Here is a 16,901-nt window from a genome sequence, read left to right on the forward strand (position 1 = left end):
GGGAGAATTTCCTGTGGTATGTTTGTAAGTGCACATGCCATGGTTTTTAAAATCTATTCTACATCCTTTCCTTTCCTCCTCCTTCATCTCCATCTCCTTCCACTCCACTGATCTTCCCTATATCTTTATGATACTTGACCCCCATCTTTTTCCTTTGTTTTGGACTAACTTTCACATCTCAGGGAAAACACTCAACCCTTGACTTTCTGAGTCTGCCTAATTTCGTTTAGCACCATGTTCTCCAGTTTCATCTATTTACCAACAAATGCCATAATTTTATTATTCTTTATGGCTGAGTAAAACTCCATTGTGTACATAGACCACATTTTCAGTATCTATTCACCTGATGATGGGCATCTGGAATGGTTCTGTATCTTAGCTACTGTGATTGGCAAACTCACCTCTTTCGGATTTGTAAATGGTGAGGAGGACAATGGTATCACATCATAGTGAGTCCTGGAAGGGGAACAAGTCAGTCCACAGGGGCACCCTTAATGTGACTTCCTAGCCATTGTTCTATAATCAAATCCTTTTCACTTTGTCTGGTGTTCAGAGCCTTTATCACATCAGAGGTGAGGGTGTGCATGTCATTATAACACCCAAACTCTTTGATTAAAAAATAGATCCCGATTTGGCCTTCACGTCTCTAATTAACACTAATGGCTCTTGGCAGCTCCTTGTTGTACTAGGGAGAAAGCCAGAAGAAACAAGCACCCGTGAGCGCCCCCTGGAGGCTGGAGGGCTGAGAGGGTGTCTTGCCTGCAGTCCCCTGTCTCCTCTGCTGGCCCAGGGCCTGGCCTCAGTCTTCTTCTGAGGATCCCCAGAGCTGCATTTCAGGAACACCTGCTAAAAGGTCACGGGAGGCAGTAGGCATTCTTGAGGACACCTCACCCAAGTTCGATGGCCTGTCATCCAGAGGTGGTGCAGTTAGAGAAAATGTAAAGCATGAAATCAAATCAGTAACCAGATTATTTTAAAAAATAAATAAATCTTAAAATATCTTACCTGATTTTTAAAATATCTTATAAGATTTTGTTGTTAGGGGTCGGCATGAGGACCAGAGATTCCAGGTGTGGCGTGCCTCACACCTGCCTCAGAACCTGGGTGAGGGAGCTCCAAGGTCCTGGGAGACACAGGTTGTGCAGAAGCAGCCTGGCTCCTGACACATGGGTCCTCTTATCCGAAAACCTCATAGTTTATTAGCTTGCTGCCAGGGATCTCTCTGGAAAGTTTCAGTCATATTAAAAAGAGCTTCAAGACCAAATTCTCAGTCATTTCAATAGCAGGGCCTCTGTACATTTTGAAGCAAAAGCTGTTCCCTTGACCTGGATCAAGGTGCACGTTGGATTTTCAAATTTTTCTTCCAAACTGCACAGAAAATGTACCCATTTTTAATTGGTTAATATCACTTAAATAATATGGAGTGTTCATTTTTAAACCTTTTTTCATAGATATGAGTTTCTCTTTTCACACATCTGTATGCCTGAGTGATTTGGACAGATTTCAGCCATTTTTCTGCATAGGACAAGGAATTCTTTCATCTCTCTTCTTCTGGGCTGACCCAAGGCGTGAGAACTGGCCTGCTGTTCTTTTGTGCTGGATCACCTGGGGTGAAATGAATCCTGCCCTGAGGGCATCCTGGCTTTGCTACATTGACTCTGCAAAACTGTTGTTAAACCCCAGAAAGTGTTTTAAGCTCCCATTCAGCCACTGGGGATATCTCATTAACACACCTTCCCTCTGTTGTCTGAGCAGAGTCCTGTGGAAATGTGCAGGAATTTTTCAGGAATGCATTTGAGGCTGCTCTTTGCAGGGGAGCTTGGCCCTGTGAGAAATGGTGATGTCATTGAGGATTTCTGCCCCCCACTGAGGGTAGTTTATTCACTGCTGGGTCTCATGGATTAGCTTATGGACTCTAAAGACAATTTTTATACCATTAAAATAAGGTGGTCTTTAGAAATGTTTATGGAAGCACATTATATCTGATTATATTACACCAGGTTGTTTTTGTTTTTTCCCCATCCTCATTTATTTTATTTACTGGACTGGTCAGAAGATATGACTACATCTTATTAAAAACATAACATGAGAACCATGTTCCTTGGCAGATTAATCTTAGCAGGACTTCTTGCCCCATCTCCCATCTTCTGTCCTCCGCAGAAAGCTGGTCGGAGTGGTCAGATTGGTCCATGTGCGATGCGTCTGGCATCCAGATCCGCGCCCGCCAATGCATCCTTCTGTTCCCTGTGGGTGGCCAGTGTTCCGGAAACACCACTGAGACCCGGCCATGCGTTTTTGACTCTAATTTCATCCCAGGTAAGCACAGCGGATTGTGTAAGTGTGAACAAAAGCATCCCGACATTTAGACAGAAAGTGATTCATGGGTCACAGTGTGGTCTCGGAGGCTGTGTCTGGTGAAGCCCAGATGATGATTCCATCAACTCTCATGGTTTGTAGGTGATAAAAGTGCAGATTTGTAGATAACTTCAGATTTGGACTGGAACTACTTCTTGAGTTTAAGATTTTTTCAAACATAATGCCATCTATAATTTATTGATTCTAATAGAAGATTTTTCTCTAAAAAAATGGAAATGTGTTATTTGGTTATTTTAATATGGGGTTAAGTGCTTTGGCAATATTGTGTGAGTATCTGCACAGAAAAAAAGGTTCATTCTCTATAAGATTGTTAATATATTTGGGGAAATTGATTTGCATCATGATTCTCACCTTGGAGAAGAAGTGGCTTGGCCTCTGGTTACAGATGGGGTATGGAACCAGGGCTCAGTTGTTGTGGGTAGCTCTTCGCCATTGCCTTCTCACAGATGGCTGGTGCTCTGCATATGTACACACCACGTAGACATGCCCACAGTGCCCCCCTAGGACTATAGCGTGGACCAAAGCAAACCAACATATTGCAAAGAAACAATAGGGCTCCGTGAACCAAATTGTCTTCATTTCCCTGCATTTGTGGAAAAAATAATAGTATCTGAGAAACAATTATTAACCTTAGCCTTGTAAGTCACCTGTACCATGTAGGGTGCAGAACTGTGTTATTTATCTGTTTGACTATAGACATATTTTTAATTTTTGTTTTTTAATGGAAAATCAATGTAGGAGAACTAGACTCCTGAAATGTTGCCCCCACCCTGGTGGGAGTTGAAACACTTAGAAGACTTCTCATTGACATTTTGCTTGTGGAGTGTAGATGTGGCATGATAAAGGGCATCAATGTGCTCCTGGATATGACTTTGTTATGGTGACTTCCTTTGAGCTTTGGTGATTTGGCTTCCACTTCACTGGGACTAAAATGGTCTTGATGCAATAGAATAGTCACCGAGGAACAGAGGTCCCAGGGCTGGCAGGGGACATTCTAACAGGAATCAGCAGGTGCATTGGTTGCATCCTAAGGGGCCACAGAATTTTTTTTTCCTGTGATAATGAATCTTGTCCTGTCCTAGTCAAAGTGACTGAACCAATCCTTCTTGGGTTGTTTGAAACAATAAACAAATATAAATTTGTTTTGAAAACTAATCAAGCTTTGGAAACTTGGACTCCCAACAGATTAAAAAATCATTGGGCCTTTTGCAAATGAAACATTAATGTAAATGAACCTACTTCCCAACACCTTTATACATTGTGATTGGATTTTTGTTTTTCCAGAAGTATCTGTTGCAAGATCAAGCAGTGTAGAGGAGAAAAGGTGTGGAGGTAAGAGCTTCCTTTTAACTAGTTTCTTACTGGTATTCTGGTCTCTTCCAAATATTTCCTCCCCCTTCTGTCTTTCTTGTTTCTGCTATTGGCAAAGAATTACATGGTGGTGAAACTCCTGGACCCCAAATGTCTACCTTTGCATAAACATTAATGGTCAACATTTAAGATGTGGCACAGTGGTTCTCACAGTGGGGTCCCTTGACCAGCATCATCAGTATCACCTGGGAACTTAATAGACATGCAAATTCTGAGGCCCCAGTCAACTACAGAACCAGAACCTCTCTGAGTGGGCACAGCAATCCGTGGCTAAGTGAGCCCTGCAGGGGACTCTGTTGAATGCAACACTTGATAAACCAGCCATCTGGATATGAGTTCAGGGAGATTTTCCATGAATAAAATGAAATCCAAGGAGTTTGTTTATATTTATGTGCAAATCCATTGCACCTATCCTTGAATCTCCAGCCCACTGAAATGGCTATATTGTAATGGGGCTACAAGATTATACCTAGATCACTAGAGAAATTTTTTTCAAACTGCAACACTGAGTCTCAAAAACCACATTCTTTGATTCAAGCATATGGAAGTTTGGACTTTGCAGTCTGTACCTTCTAAATACCTTAAAGTTCTTGTTTTCATTGAAAATATGCCTGGACAAAAGACTTATCATCCAAAGACCAAAGCATAACCCATGTCCACCTTCATATCTGAGTCAATGTCCGTATCTTCACATGTACTACTAATGGCAAACAGATATCAATGCCCTCCACAATCCATTCCACCAGAGGAATCCAGAGTGCTCAGCACAGCAGGTTTTGGTCTTTGTTTTTGGTCACAAGGAAGTGGGGGCTTCCTAACCATGTTTTAGGAATGTACTTAGCATTAATAACTCATGGATTAGGAGATTGCTGTCTGTACATCCGGTTTAGTCAGCCATCTGTTAATGTGTCCAATAATTCATTCAAGAATTTTTGCTAAGCATCCACTCTGTGTTGATTTTGTGAGGAGCACCAGGTTTACATGGCAGACCCAAGAGGCCCCAACACCTTTGGAACTCATTAGGGACCCTATTGCCTAAGACAGGTCTGGACATTCATCTTCCCATGATATAAGTCATGCAGCAAGCTCACCAACTGGCAGTTGCTAATGCAGGATCCACTTGTGAGATTAATATGCAAGGGCTTATATAAAATGATGGCAGTGGCTACTAGTATCCTTTCATATGTTCAGATAGCCCTGTGTGCCAGACATTATATTCAGTGCTTCAGACAAGAAGTGTCCCATATGGCCCATACAAAGTGAATTTGCTAGGTACTGCCACCTACAGTTTACATGGAGAAGCCTTGGAAGTAGAGGAGTGTTTGAAAGTGACAGTTTCAGATTCTAGAAGGACGTTTAGGTCTCATACCCTCTATTATACCACACCCACGGAGTCTGAAGCTGTGCTCCAGAATCAGTCTCTTGAACGATGCCTCACATTAGCAATGTGAGGTGCTAATGCAGCAGAATGAGTCATGTCAGGTCACGAGTCACTGTCAGATACATGGAGAAAACCACTTCTCAGGGATTTTGCACCTGGGAATTGTAGAAAAAGGATAGTGTCCATGCCTTTGTACTTGTGTCATAAATGGGGCCTGTGAAGCTCAGAGAGGTAAGGCACTGGCCCAGGTCCACACAGGTCATACTCAAGGGTGCAAGGGATGAGATCCTGGCCAGGGGTACAGTGGGAGCTTTAAACACATAGCACTATGGAAAAAGTGACCTGGTAGGATCTAGATGTCTGTGTCCAGGGACCTCAAGTCACAGCAGCCCTGCTAGGTAAGGATCTTGCTCAGCTCACAGTCCAGGGCTGTCAGCTGCCCTCAGTCAAGGGCAGGTCAGGAGTGGAGCAGTACCTAAGGTGTTTTCCCATTCTCAGGAGGCCAAATCAGAACTTGAGGAGTCACATAGCTGGGCCGCAGTAGAGGTCACTGGTCACCCATACTCACTGCCAGAGGATCCCATCACCTTGCCCAGGACAGGCCACCCTGTTCCAATTTGCAAATCCCTCTGGGGCCTTAAAGACCCAGGAGCTGTTCTGCAGACCCCTCCTGTACTGCCATGCTGCTCTGAGTCTTGGCACCAACTGTGCCAAGAGCTGTACAAACCAGAGCCAATCATGAGGTGCTGTGGGCTGAATCACAGAAACTTTGATTACTCTGCATTGCCTTAGGTCTTTAAGCTTCTAAGAACTGATTGCTTTAGGTCTTTAAGCATCTGACTTGGACATTCCACAGCAGGTAAGAGAAGAAATGGATCCTAGCATAAGGCTAAGAGGTGAAAATAAGCATTTACCTAGCAAGGATGTTTGGGGATGTTTAGGGAGACAACATAGATGTGTTTTCTCAGTTTATTGAAAAATCAATAAAATTTTGCTCATAATATCATCCAATGAACCAACTGAGCAGTTGGTCTTTATTTCAGGTTTATTAAAAAAAAAGGCCAAAAAATAAAATCATATTCCAAGGAAAGAGCCACACTAAACAGATTCAACAGAGATTCAATAGGCACTATTTTTTCCCTCTGTGGAAAATGTGCTTCTATCGAGATTTTTTAACCTAGCTATTTTTAGTTGCATGAGACACAAAGAGAACATGATCATCATAAAGATGTCAGCTGGTCCTGGCCTTCCCCAGGCACCTGCAGGAATGATTCATGCGATTAATGACAAACTATCTGCATATGGAGATGGTAATACATCTTCCATCTGTTATAAAAACATGAGTTATCAGTGCCGCAGAGAGTGCTTTTACTCAGTATGTGGTATTGACCCGGAGGCCTGACTCCTAAAGTATACAGAAATGAAAACTCACGTGGCATCATACCTGCTTAGGTACAGCTTCAGTGTTACAGTAAACAATTCTAGTGTTTGTTGGTGGGAAAGTCTCACCTGTCACAGCCCAGGAGCCCTCCAGCTGCAGAGGCTCCTGACAAAACCAGGAAAGGCCAGGCATCTGTGAGGTCCTTCCATCATCCTGTACCTGGAAGTGGAAAATTAAAGGGGTTGTCAGGGAGTGGGGAATACCTATGGAATATTCTAGAAACCTCCACCTGGATTGTCCAGCTCTCAGTGCTGAGTACTGGACTCCTGTGTAAAGAATTGCCTGTGTGTTGGAATCGCAGTGCATTTAGCAGAGTGTTGGGCCTGGCTGACCATGAACCCAAGAGAGGGCAGGCTGAGTTCACCATGTCCATCTACCTCTACCTTGGGGGGCAACACAGACACGTTTTCTCAGTTTGTTGAAAAATCAAAGTTTGCACAAAAAAAAATCATCCAGTAGGACCAACTGGTCTCCCTTCCAGCTTCTAGTCCATCTCCCAGGGCCCTGGGCTCCTGCAACATAGTGCCCACGAGCAGAAAGGAGCATGGTACAGGAGAAGGCTCAGGGTTCAGGGGAAGATGGGGAATATTCAGCCTCTACATCTAGCATGGGTGAGGCCCTGATGGGTCTCCTGTCCCCTGGGGCTCGGCTTCCCAGGGAACTTCTCAGCCACTCAGGGATCTGTAGGGATCAGGAAGGACCCTTGGGGTCCCAGCATGTAGTAGGACCTTGGTGACTAGTCATTAGTGGCCTTTGATACCAGGTGTCAGAAGGGGGCTGGTGCCGTTGGGAAGGATCCCTGAGGAGTGAGCATTGGGAACAGGCATGAGGAACACAGGGCACAGGAGAGCTGCTCTGTGGGCCTCAGGGGAGGAGGCCTGGGCAGTTCCGGGGCAAACACCCAGGCCCTGGGTGTGGGGACAGACATCCAAGCCCTCTGGCCCCAAGAGCCCCAAATCTCTGTGGCCAGACAGGCTCCTCTGGACTTGGGCTGATGCCCAGCCTACTCCTCCATTCTGCCTGTGGATCTGGGGTTGACCATCACAGGAGGGCATAGGGTGACACTGCACCTCCTGGTGGCACAACGAGGGGACACTTAGGGGGAAATGGGGATCCTCGGGGTGTGCTTTCAGCAGTGGAGACAGGAGGCCAGCAACCTGCAGGCGGTTACTCAAGCAGGGCCATTGCAGTGTAGGATGTCACCTCATGGTCTGCTTCTTGTGACTCACCCTGAGCTTGACAATGTGAGAGCTGCCGGGGTGTTGGTGTTTGCTCCCTGAAATATGTGAAACTGATGGTGGTGCTCTCCCAGCACGTGGGGAGACCGACGTTTGTACTGTTTCTCAGGCCCACACAGGTAGGTCTTGGCAGGCTGCCCTGATGTCACTCAAGCCACTTCTGTGTTAGAGGTTAGGTCCAAGCCTGCTGCAGGAAAGTCGCTCAAGGAGAAGAGGTGCTGATTAAATAGGAAAACAGTAGGTCAGGTCACCAGGTGACAGTATTTCATTCCTTTAACAAAAATTCTTGTTTTCTTTGGAGTAAACCATTTTCTTCAGGAGATCACCAAAATATCATCTAAGCAAAAACAGTGGTCCACAGGATGATATTGGCACACAGGCAGCACATGGATGTGCAGAATTCCTCCTGAAGGACCTGGGAGAGTGGCTGCCTTTAACAAAGAGACATTTTTCCTTCAGAACTTTGGGAGTTTCTCATGTCAGTATTATATAATGCATGTTTGTGCAAGAAACAGAAAACATGAGGATCTATTTAAATGGAAACAATTTTTAAATAAGATGAAATAATAAAAGAGGGTGAGGAAAGCAGTTGGCATGACCATGTGCAGAATTTGGAAGCTGTCAGTGCCCTTCCTGCTGTTCCTGGGACCTGGCAGTCCTGGATGCAGGGAGCTCCACCTGTTCAGGGACATGAATGAACTGTGCTGTAGAAACCCCAGAGAACAGAGATCATATTGCTCTTAGAACAGAAGAGTACTGTGTAAGCCTTCAAAGAAAAAAAAAAAAGATATTCTGTTAGTGTATTCAGGTTTAAGGTGACTTGAAAAAAGTGATTATAATCCCCAAGAGCCTGGATTTAAATATGCTGCGCTCACTGTGGAGAAGTCTCCTGGTGGCCATAGCATTTCAAAGAGGAGCATGATCACGATGTCTCTAATTTTGGAGTGGGCTTCTCATCTTGCTCTTTTCTAAGCACTTGAGCCTTGGGGTAGTGCCTTCTTTTTGAGCGTAGCATGGCTGTGGTTCTGCCCTCAGAGTTCAACATGTTCCACATGATCGCTGTGGGGCTCAGCAGCTCCATCCTCGGCTGCCTCCTCACCCTGCTCATCTACACCTACTGCCAGCGCTACCAGCAGCAGTCCCACGACGCTACCGTCATCCACCCCGTCTCTCCCGCCCCCCTCAACACCAGCATCACCAACCACATCAACAAACTGGACAAGTACGACTCCGTGGAGGCCATCAAGGTGAGGAATCGGCGGTGCCGGCTGTCAGCAAAGGTCCCTGGTGTTGGTGCTGGTGATTGGGTTGGTGGAGGGTAAGGGGACCTTCGTGATCATCCACCTTTTAAGCTTGGTTTTGCCTGGAAAGACATGGCATCTCATGTGGGGATAAACTTAAAAAGGGACATGAAGACAGCAGCACACCCACTGCGAGATACCAGGTCTGTGGCCCCTGTTCAGCTCTGACCCACCCTTGCTGTGGGGCCTGAACTTGGGCATCAGAGATGCGCTCCCAGCCGAGGCCCTGAGCACCACAGGGCCGTCAGACACCCACTCCCATTGCAGGAGCAGACCCAAGCTTCTTTGAACCTCAGTATGTTTATCTTTAAAATCGTAGTCTTCATCTTTTATCTGATGGCACACACTCTTGGCACGGTTCTTGTGATGGTGCCCTAATGTACAGGAGGCTTCCTGCATCTGCACAGAAGGCCACGGGTGTAACCTGAAAGACATCAAGGGTTTTATTCACCTCACCTGCTCTTTCTTACCACCCACATGGAGGAAGGGGGTTTAGTGAGACCCTGAGCTGGGTCTCACTAAATTCCCACATTCCTGTAGGTTGGGGACTCCCTTCACATTCTTAGGGAGATCTGCTGTCTGCTCTCTGTTCCAGTGGTTCTCTGTGAAATTGGATTTCCTTCCTACACGACAATAGGAACATATTCACTCTCACAGCTTTGGGTGGAGGGGAGAACTTGTTTCCCAGGAGCTGTGTGGTCCTCCCTTGTCCATTCCCTACTGTGTGGCCTCCACTCCTGAAGGCACAGCCCGTTGGCTTTACCCATGGACTCTGCTTAAACCAGGGTCCAGAATCCATTAGCACTGACTTCCCCAGGTGACAGGCCCAGGGAGGGAGCATTGGGACTCATGACAGACCCCCATAGAAATGAAACTCCTAGAGGGCGAGGAAGAACATGTCTACTCTTATCAGCAAGAACCTTCCCAAGGCTTCCAGAACCCAAGAGTGATTCCAGCAGATCCACTTACCTGTGGTCCTGTTGATTCAGGAAGCAGAAAGGAATTTAGCTGGTCTGTGTTCCCATTTAAGATGCAGTAACTTTCAAGATGATCAGAAATGCTGCTGCCATGAAGCAGAGGAACTGGAGGGTGTGGATTACTGCCTGGTCTTTAATAATCCTTCTAGAACTTTATTCTGACATCTTGTCCAGGCGGCTCCTAAACAACTGGCCTCTGCCCCTTCTGCTACATCTTTATTTCAATCCTCTTAATATTTACTCTCTATTTGATGTAGTTGTTCTCTTTGAAATTACAGGTGACTTTAATGACTATTAAGGAGGTAGCCATCCATGTTCAGAGATGGCTGCATCAGTCACCTTCTGGGGCAGAGAGAAAAGAAATCAAGGCAGTTTAATTGGATGCCTTTGCTGAACGATGTTCTGTCAAGATCTCTGATGAGTGTACCAATCCATGGAAATCGGGAAGCCACTTAAATGTATACTTAGACATATGTGGTGGCTTTCAAAGTGTCTGCTAACTTGAAATCATTCAAGTTATGGTTTCCTAGGGGTTTCGATTTAGGTTTTCTGACCCTCTACTTCTCTTCCTACTTCCAAGCTAAAGCTCAAAACTAGAGTGGAAGATACCCAAAGCAGCCAACCTTATTCTGGTTACTAGTCAAGTCTTCCACGAGGCAGTGGATCTGGGAAAATCAGTGGATGAGGAAAACTGTCAAGAATAGGGGAAGCCTAGGAGAGCACTCAAGTCAGCATAACGGGCTCCTAGTTATATTTCCCTCTGAAGTGCGACTTGTGAAGTATTCTTAAATCTTTCTATAATGTATTTTACAGGCATTTAACAAAAACAACTTGATCCTAGAGGAAAGAAACAAGTACTTCAACCCGCACCTCACGGGGAAGACCTACTCCAACGCCTACTTCACAGATCTCAATAATTACGATGAGTACTAGTAGCGCTTAGTCCTCGGTTTTTGTAAATCCTCAGTTCCTCAAAGCCTGTGCTCCATGACTGCCCATGTTTCTGAGGCTTCAGAGATAAAGTGTGGATAGACTTCAGGTGCATTTCAAGCCAATAGTGTCCCATTGCTGCGAAAAAAAATACACATCCTTAAAAGCAACAAAAATCTAACTGTGGCGTCGTGAAGTCTGGTCCATAACAAACACTTGATCATTGTGGAATGAGCCATGGTGTGACATTTGTTTTTTAATTATGTTCAGTACATTTTTCTAAAAACCCGTTGTTTCCATGAGCTTTATTTTATCAGTGTGCCGCTCATATTGGAAGGAATCTTTAGAAAGAAAAAAAAAATGTCTTTTTGCTTTTAAGAGTAAATCTTCCTGATGTTTTAATTTGAGGAAATGGGTCCTTTATCAGAGACCGCCTCCCTCCACAAGGTCCATCATATTTGATAAAACAACAAAAATAAAGTGGCCAGGCAGTTTTTCATCCTGGATCACCCAAGGTCCTGATCTGGGTGACACTGTGGATTCTCAGAAGCAAACTTGTGTTTGGACTTTCAATAATTCTTGCCCAGGGAAGCCCAGGGGTTCCACCTGACCTGGACCTGCAGAGGTCAGGGTCGACTGAGACGTGCTGCTGTGGCCTGGGGGCAGTGACTGTTCTCCCTGTGCAGGGGAGCAAGGGGGCAGAGGCTCAGACACAGGCAGGCGTGGCCGTGGCTTGCAGCTTGCTGCAGGACCAGCCTTCTTCTGACCCTTGGACTGCATGGTGTTCCCGGGAGATCCTCGCCACACTGTTGGCCTGGAGCCTCCACCTGGCCATGGTGACATCCTGAAGAGCCGGCATCTAGAGGAACTACTGGTTCAGCATTTGGACAGACTGTATACCTTCTTTCTCCCTGCAAAGAACAATTCCGGACTTTTTATGACGCTGATTAAGGAAAGTATTAAAAATACTGAACTATAATTGAAAACAACCTTTTTTTTTATTTTCCACGTTATGCCAAGCGTTGAAAGAACTGACATTTAATGAAATATCTTTTGTTCTCCATCTCCCTGATGTAACAATGTATGGCAATCAGCCCCTACTAGAGCATTAATGAAGTGTCAAGCTGGCTCTCCAGAGCCCACCTCAGTCTACCCTGACAGGACCCCCAGCAGAGCTGCACTCACTGCCCTAGGCCAAGGGAGGAGGGAGAGTTTTGTTCCGGTGCCTTCTCTTTACCCCAGTCTGCCTCCCATCCACCCAGTCCCACCAGTCCCACTCTTCCCTGCAGGGAGGCAAAGGCAGTTCAGGCGCACTTGGAAGTAAGGATGGACGACCTCCATGGTCTCAGCGTTGGTCATTAATTAACAATTCATAGTGTTTTAAAGCCATTGCTAGAAGTCCCCAGAAGGAAAAAAAAAGATAGAAATTTTACACAACTGACACGTAGCATGTGGCAGCTGGTTCAATAATTATTGAAAGAACAAAATTGAAAATGTTCATCTGAATCCTCCGGGCATTGGGATAAAGGCCTGAGTAGATAGCTATCTCTGTTCTTCTTGATGAATGGACCTTCAGATCTGTGAAAATATATAGTACGGGTAGCGAAGAACACAGAATTTATTAGCATATGTGTTTTCACTATATCCAATTTAAAGAAGCAATTTCAGAAAATGTTGGAAAACTATGATTAATAATGAATATTGTACAATTCAAAAGATTCCCAAATGCCCAAATTTGCAGAAATAGATCTGTATTAAAATTTTAAGCATGGCAGGTGGGCTCTAGGAGATGTGCTCGGTTGGATCTGGAATGTTAGATTGTAAATGGTTGATGTACAGTACCTCTCCAGTGGGGCTCCATGTGGCATTTCATGCATTCTAGGCACACTGCAAAAGAGTCCACTGCTGTACACACGTTCTTGAAATCCACACTAACAGGTAAAATGCACAGATGGCTGGTTGGGTTTTCGTTGTCTGCTTGGACTCTTTACTTTCCGCTAAGAAAAAGTTTTTTCACTCTGTAGAATGAACTTTCTCTCTCTCTCTCTCTCTCTCTCTCTCTCTCTCTCTCTCTCTCTCTCTGACACACACACACACACACACACACACACACACACACACACACACATCTTCCCTTCTTGAATATTTTCTCAGTTTCAAAGTCGCTTTACTTCCCCTAAGAGGAGGGAGAAGGCTAAATTTCAAGAACTTGTCATTGGGCTTAATGGACATGTTTCCAATGGCATCTAAGTAGGTCTCTACTACCTGTGTGTCAATTCAGGGTACACCCTCTGCACCCCAGAGCTCTCATGGTGTGGCAGTAGAAACCCTCTAGAGTACTACTGTGAAAAAAGCCCTTCACTCACTGCTACCTGACACTGTATTCAAAGGAAAATCGCCTCCCCACCTCACCCTCTCTCTCTTGTTTAGCAGAACCGTGCTTGGTTTGCTGTATTGGAGCTGGAGTTTGAGTCTTTTAACTACCTGTGGGCTAACAGTCCCGCATCACTGCATGGCTGTTCCCTGTGGGTACTGTGCACTCTCCCTGCTCCAGACCCCTCCTGTCTACATGAACTCTCCTGCAGAGATGTCTGTCTAAGAGTCTGACTGGACTTAGCCTCAGTAGGAGGGAAAGGGAAGAGGGCTTCTATGTGCAGAGTGGGGGCAGAGACTCTAAAGGGACTGAAGAGGAATTTGAAGCAGTGAAGGCTGTGAAGGTCTCCTCGCCAAGGAGTCACCTCTGTCCCTAGATAGGATCTTCAGTGGACCAGCTTCTGGCCCCACTGGCCCATGGGCCATGCCAGAGAAAAAAGAAGCAAACATGGGAACAATAAGTAGGTGCCATGGAAAGATGGGGTCTTGTCACTCCCCGGTGAGTGCTAAGGACAGGCCCTGGGGGGATCACGGTCCACATGCACAGTTCTGTGGGCATGACCTATGGACTCTTCCAGGATCAGCTGCCCAGAGTGCAGCAGTCCGAGGCAAAGGTGTCCTTGTTTATATTCTTGCACAAAAGGGTGGAAATCATGGGAGCCAAAGCCTATTCCAGTGAATGTTCTGACCAGAGTATTTGGTAGAATTAATGGGTCTTGCCTTTGACATTGTGGACAAAGTCTTAGCAAGGCAGACTCCGTGTCCCCAAGATATCACTAAAGGTTACATTAAAGTTTAATGGGATGTTACGGGAAATTTTTTCCTAGACATAATACATCAGGGATGGATCCAGCTATTCATTTTGCCTAAACACAACTTTGATAGCATTTGAATTTATACTTCTTTACTCTATTTGTCTTGCTTTTGTAATGAATCAAACTAATTCCCCGAGCACTGGTCAAGCCATTTCCCTCATCTGCATGGCCCCAGGGCCTTTGACTTTCTGTAGCTTTGAAGTGTTCTTTATACTTCAGTGAGACTTTCCTGATTTGAGTGGCATTTGGGGATAACTCCATTGAGTTTAGTGTCTCTGTCTCAGAACATGGCTCTAGAGCACCTTCCGGAGGCAGCAGGTAACACAGGTTGATAAAGTGAACTAAATTAACATTAAAATTGCCATTTCCCAAGTGACAAGCTAGGTCTAAATCCCACAGCTCAAATAATCAAATTAAACTAGTAACGTGAAATGAACTCTTATGCAAACTTCCTGCCATTGTTTTTAATGACCCAAGCTGGAGTTTGCAGATGGAATTGGCCATGACCAGCACATCCATTCTTCCAAAAGCCTCCATGTCTTTATGGGGATTTATGCTGACATGACATTGTCAATATTTGATTACCTATTATTATCCATGATTATCTATTATTGGATACTAGAAGCCATTCTGAGCACCCTGCTTATTTGGACAATGAGTGTGAAACAGTAGTGTGCTTTCCCGTAAAATGTCGCTAGTGCCTTGTGGAAGATGATGGAGTACCGTGACACTCAATAGTGTGGGTTCCAGTTAGAAGCAGACGGTCGATTGGATATGTTTTAAAGAAAATCATCCTTACACACCACTCTGAACTCAGGAATAGAAAATGACCAAGACACACTTCATCTCCAGGTGTGCATTTGCTCCCACTGGGCAATGGTGTGTTCAGAAAAGTGGGAAACCCCACCTCAGTCTCCCAGAGACTGACCTGGCTCTAATTCCTACATCTTCCAGAACACATAGCAGCATCTGTCCTTAACAGGAAGGTCAGTGTGATGCCTGTACAAGTTAGAGACCTTGGTTTCTGTTCCCCTCCAGGCAAGTGCACAGGAAAAGATTAACCAGACACATGCTGCTAATAGTTGGTACAGAGCTGGGTGTGGAAGGAGGACCACCTAGAACGTTGTCTAATTGATTATTTTTGTAGATTCAATGTCAACACTGCTTCACATATTTGCAAAAGTTGTTAATTTTTTTTTGTTTGTTTTAAATTTAACAATATTTTCTCTGCTAAAGTGGACTGCTTTTGCTTTATACCATAACCGTGGTCAAAAATCAAGCTTGAACTTCTGCACGTGGATGGAAAGCAGCACAGGCGCCTCAGCCCCAGCACCTGGAGACACCTACAGCAGCTCCGCCCAGCTGCTAGGAAAATGCACAAGCTTGGTCCTGCACAGGGTTCTTCAAAATTGTGTAGCAAAACCTGTGTGTTCTGCCACTGATTCGCATTTAAACATGTTACGCCTCATTTTGTGTTCACCTGCTGTTGCCTGTTTTGTGATACAAAATAAACTTATTTGGGATTGTTTCATTTTTTTTTTCATTGAAATTTCTCCAAAACCTACTCAGCTTTTGGTAAGCTTGCAGACATTACTGATATAAAATTAATTATTAAAATGCAATGTGTTCTAAACATTGCAGGGATTTTTTTTCAAGAATGAAATAGTTTTATATTTCCCCTTTCTTTGAGGAAATAGGACATTGGTAGTTGTGTTGGAGTGCTCGGGGATGCCTAGATTTTTTGTGGGGTCACTGGGCACACTGCACTTTTTCTCGACACTTGTATTTGGTCCTCAAGGTTTCCTTTGAACACTTCTTGGTAGACATCTGCAACAGCAATTTCCAGTGGGCATCACTTTTTGTCTGTTTTCTGTCCATCAATACGCTGGTCTTAGATTCTTCCTGAGAGCTGTCCAGGTCTATGCCTCACATTGTTGCTTAATGATACCTGACAGATAACATGGTTTTCAGAATTAGTTTAAGACACTAATTGTGGCAAACTGGGCAGGGAGCTCTTTCTGTCTTGCATTGGATCAATTATGGAAGTTAAGAAAGGATCTGGATGGGGTATTACCCAGCCAATCAGCAAAAAACAACTCACACTTGTTCCAAGCTCCTTTTTCTCCAAGGAAAATGGACACACATGAGATGAAGTGAGCTCTTCTAGCAGTGAAAATGTTGTGTTCACTCACATTCCTGGTGCATCGCCAACTTCTAGAGCTCAACCTCATCCATCCTTTTATGAACAACAAATTCATGCAGCATGACTCTGACTACTCCCGGGAGTGCAGCCCTCTTCCTTTCACGGCCACTCCCTCCTCACTCCTATCATCTCTGTCTGCCTACAGTTTGGGGGAACAAAATAAGAGAATCTTGATGATGTACAGTATAAATTGTATTATATTTTTTGTACGTAGGTTTTATGTAAATAGTTTGTCTCATTCAATTGTACGTGAGCATTGAAATAAACCCCACCATTTAGGAAAAACAAGAGTACCATTTTCCTTCTTATATCCTCCAAGTACATGTCTCCCAAGATGTGCCACTTAAAAGAGAGAGTCTCATCAGAGTGCACTGGACAGCCTCCTGGGGAAACCAATAACAACTCTTGTTGTCTTGGTAGATGTGCAACAGCTTAGGCTCTTGACTTGTGGCCAGGACAGGACTGTGTGTACTTGATGAAGTAGGAGAGAACATT

The 16,901-nt window shown here is 44.8% G+C and overlaps 1 protein-coding gene across 7 annotated transcripts in view; it reads left to right on the forward strand.

Annotated features, from left to right (window-relative positions):
- The window catches only part of Sema5a (semaphorin 5A), a 450,819-nt gene extending 435,085 nt beyond the window's left edge, over positions 1-15,734 (forward strand). For all 7 annotated transcript variants that reach the window (XM_021733399.2, XM_040272850.2, XM_021733404.2 and 4 more), the window contains 4 exons: positions 2,161-2,316; positions 3,661-3,708; positions 8,843-9,054; positions 10,899-15,734. In XM_021733399.2, the coding sequence (XP_021589074.1) occupies positions 2,161-2,316; positions 3,661-3,708; positions 8,843-9,054; positions 10,899-11,018 (536 nt within the window). In that variant the 3' untranslated portion in view covers positions 11,019-15,734. The remainder of the gene's footprint in view (positions 1-2,160; positions 2,317-3,660; positions 3,709-8,842; positions 9,055-10,898) is intronic.
- The last annotated feature ends 1,167 nt before the right edge of the window (positions 15,735-16,901 follow it).

The sequence above is a fragment of the Ictidomys tridecemlineatus genome, chromosome 1, assembly GCF_052094955.1.
Source record: "Ictidomys tridecemlineatus isolate mIctTri1 chromosome 1, mIctTri1.hap1, whole genome shotgun sequence".
In the NCBI taxonomy this organism is placed as follows: Eukaryota; Metazoa; Chordata; class Mammalia; order Rodentia; family Sciuridae; genus Ictidomys; species Ictidomys tridecemlineatus.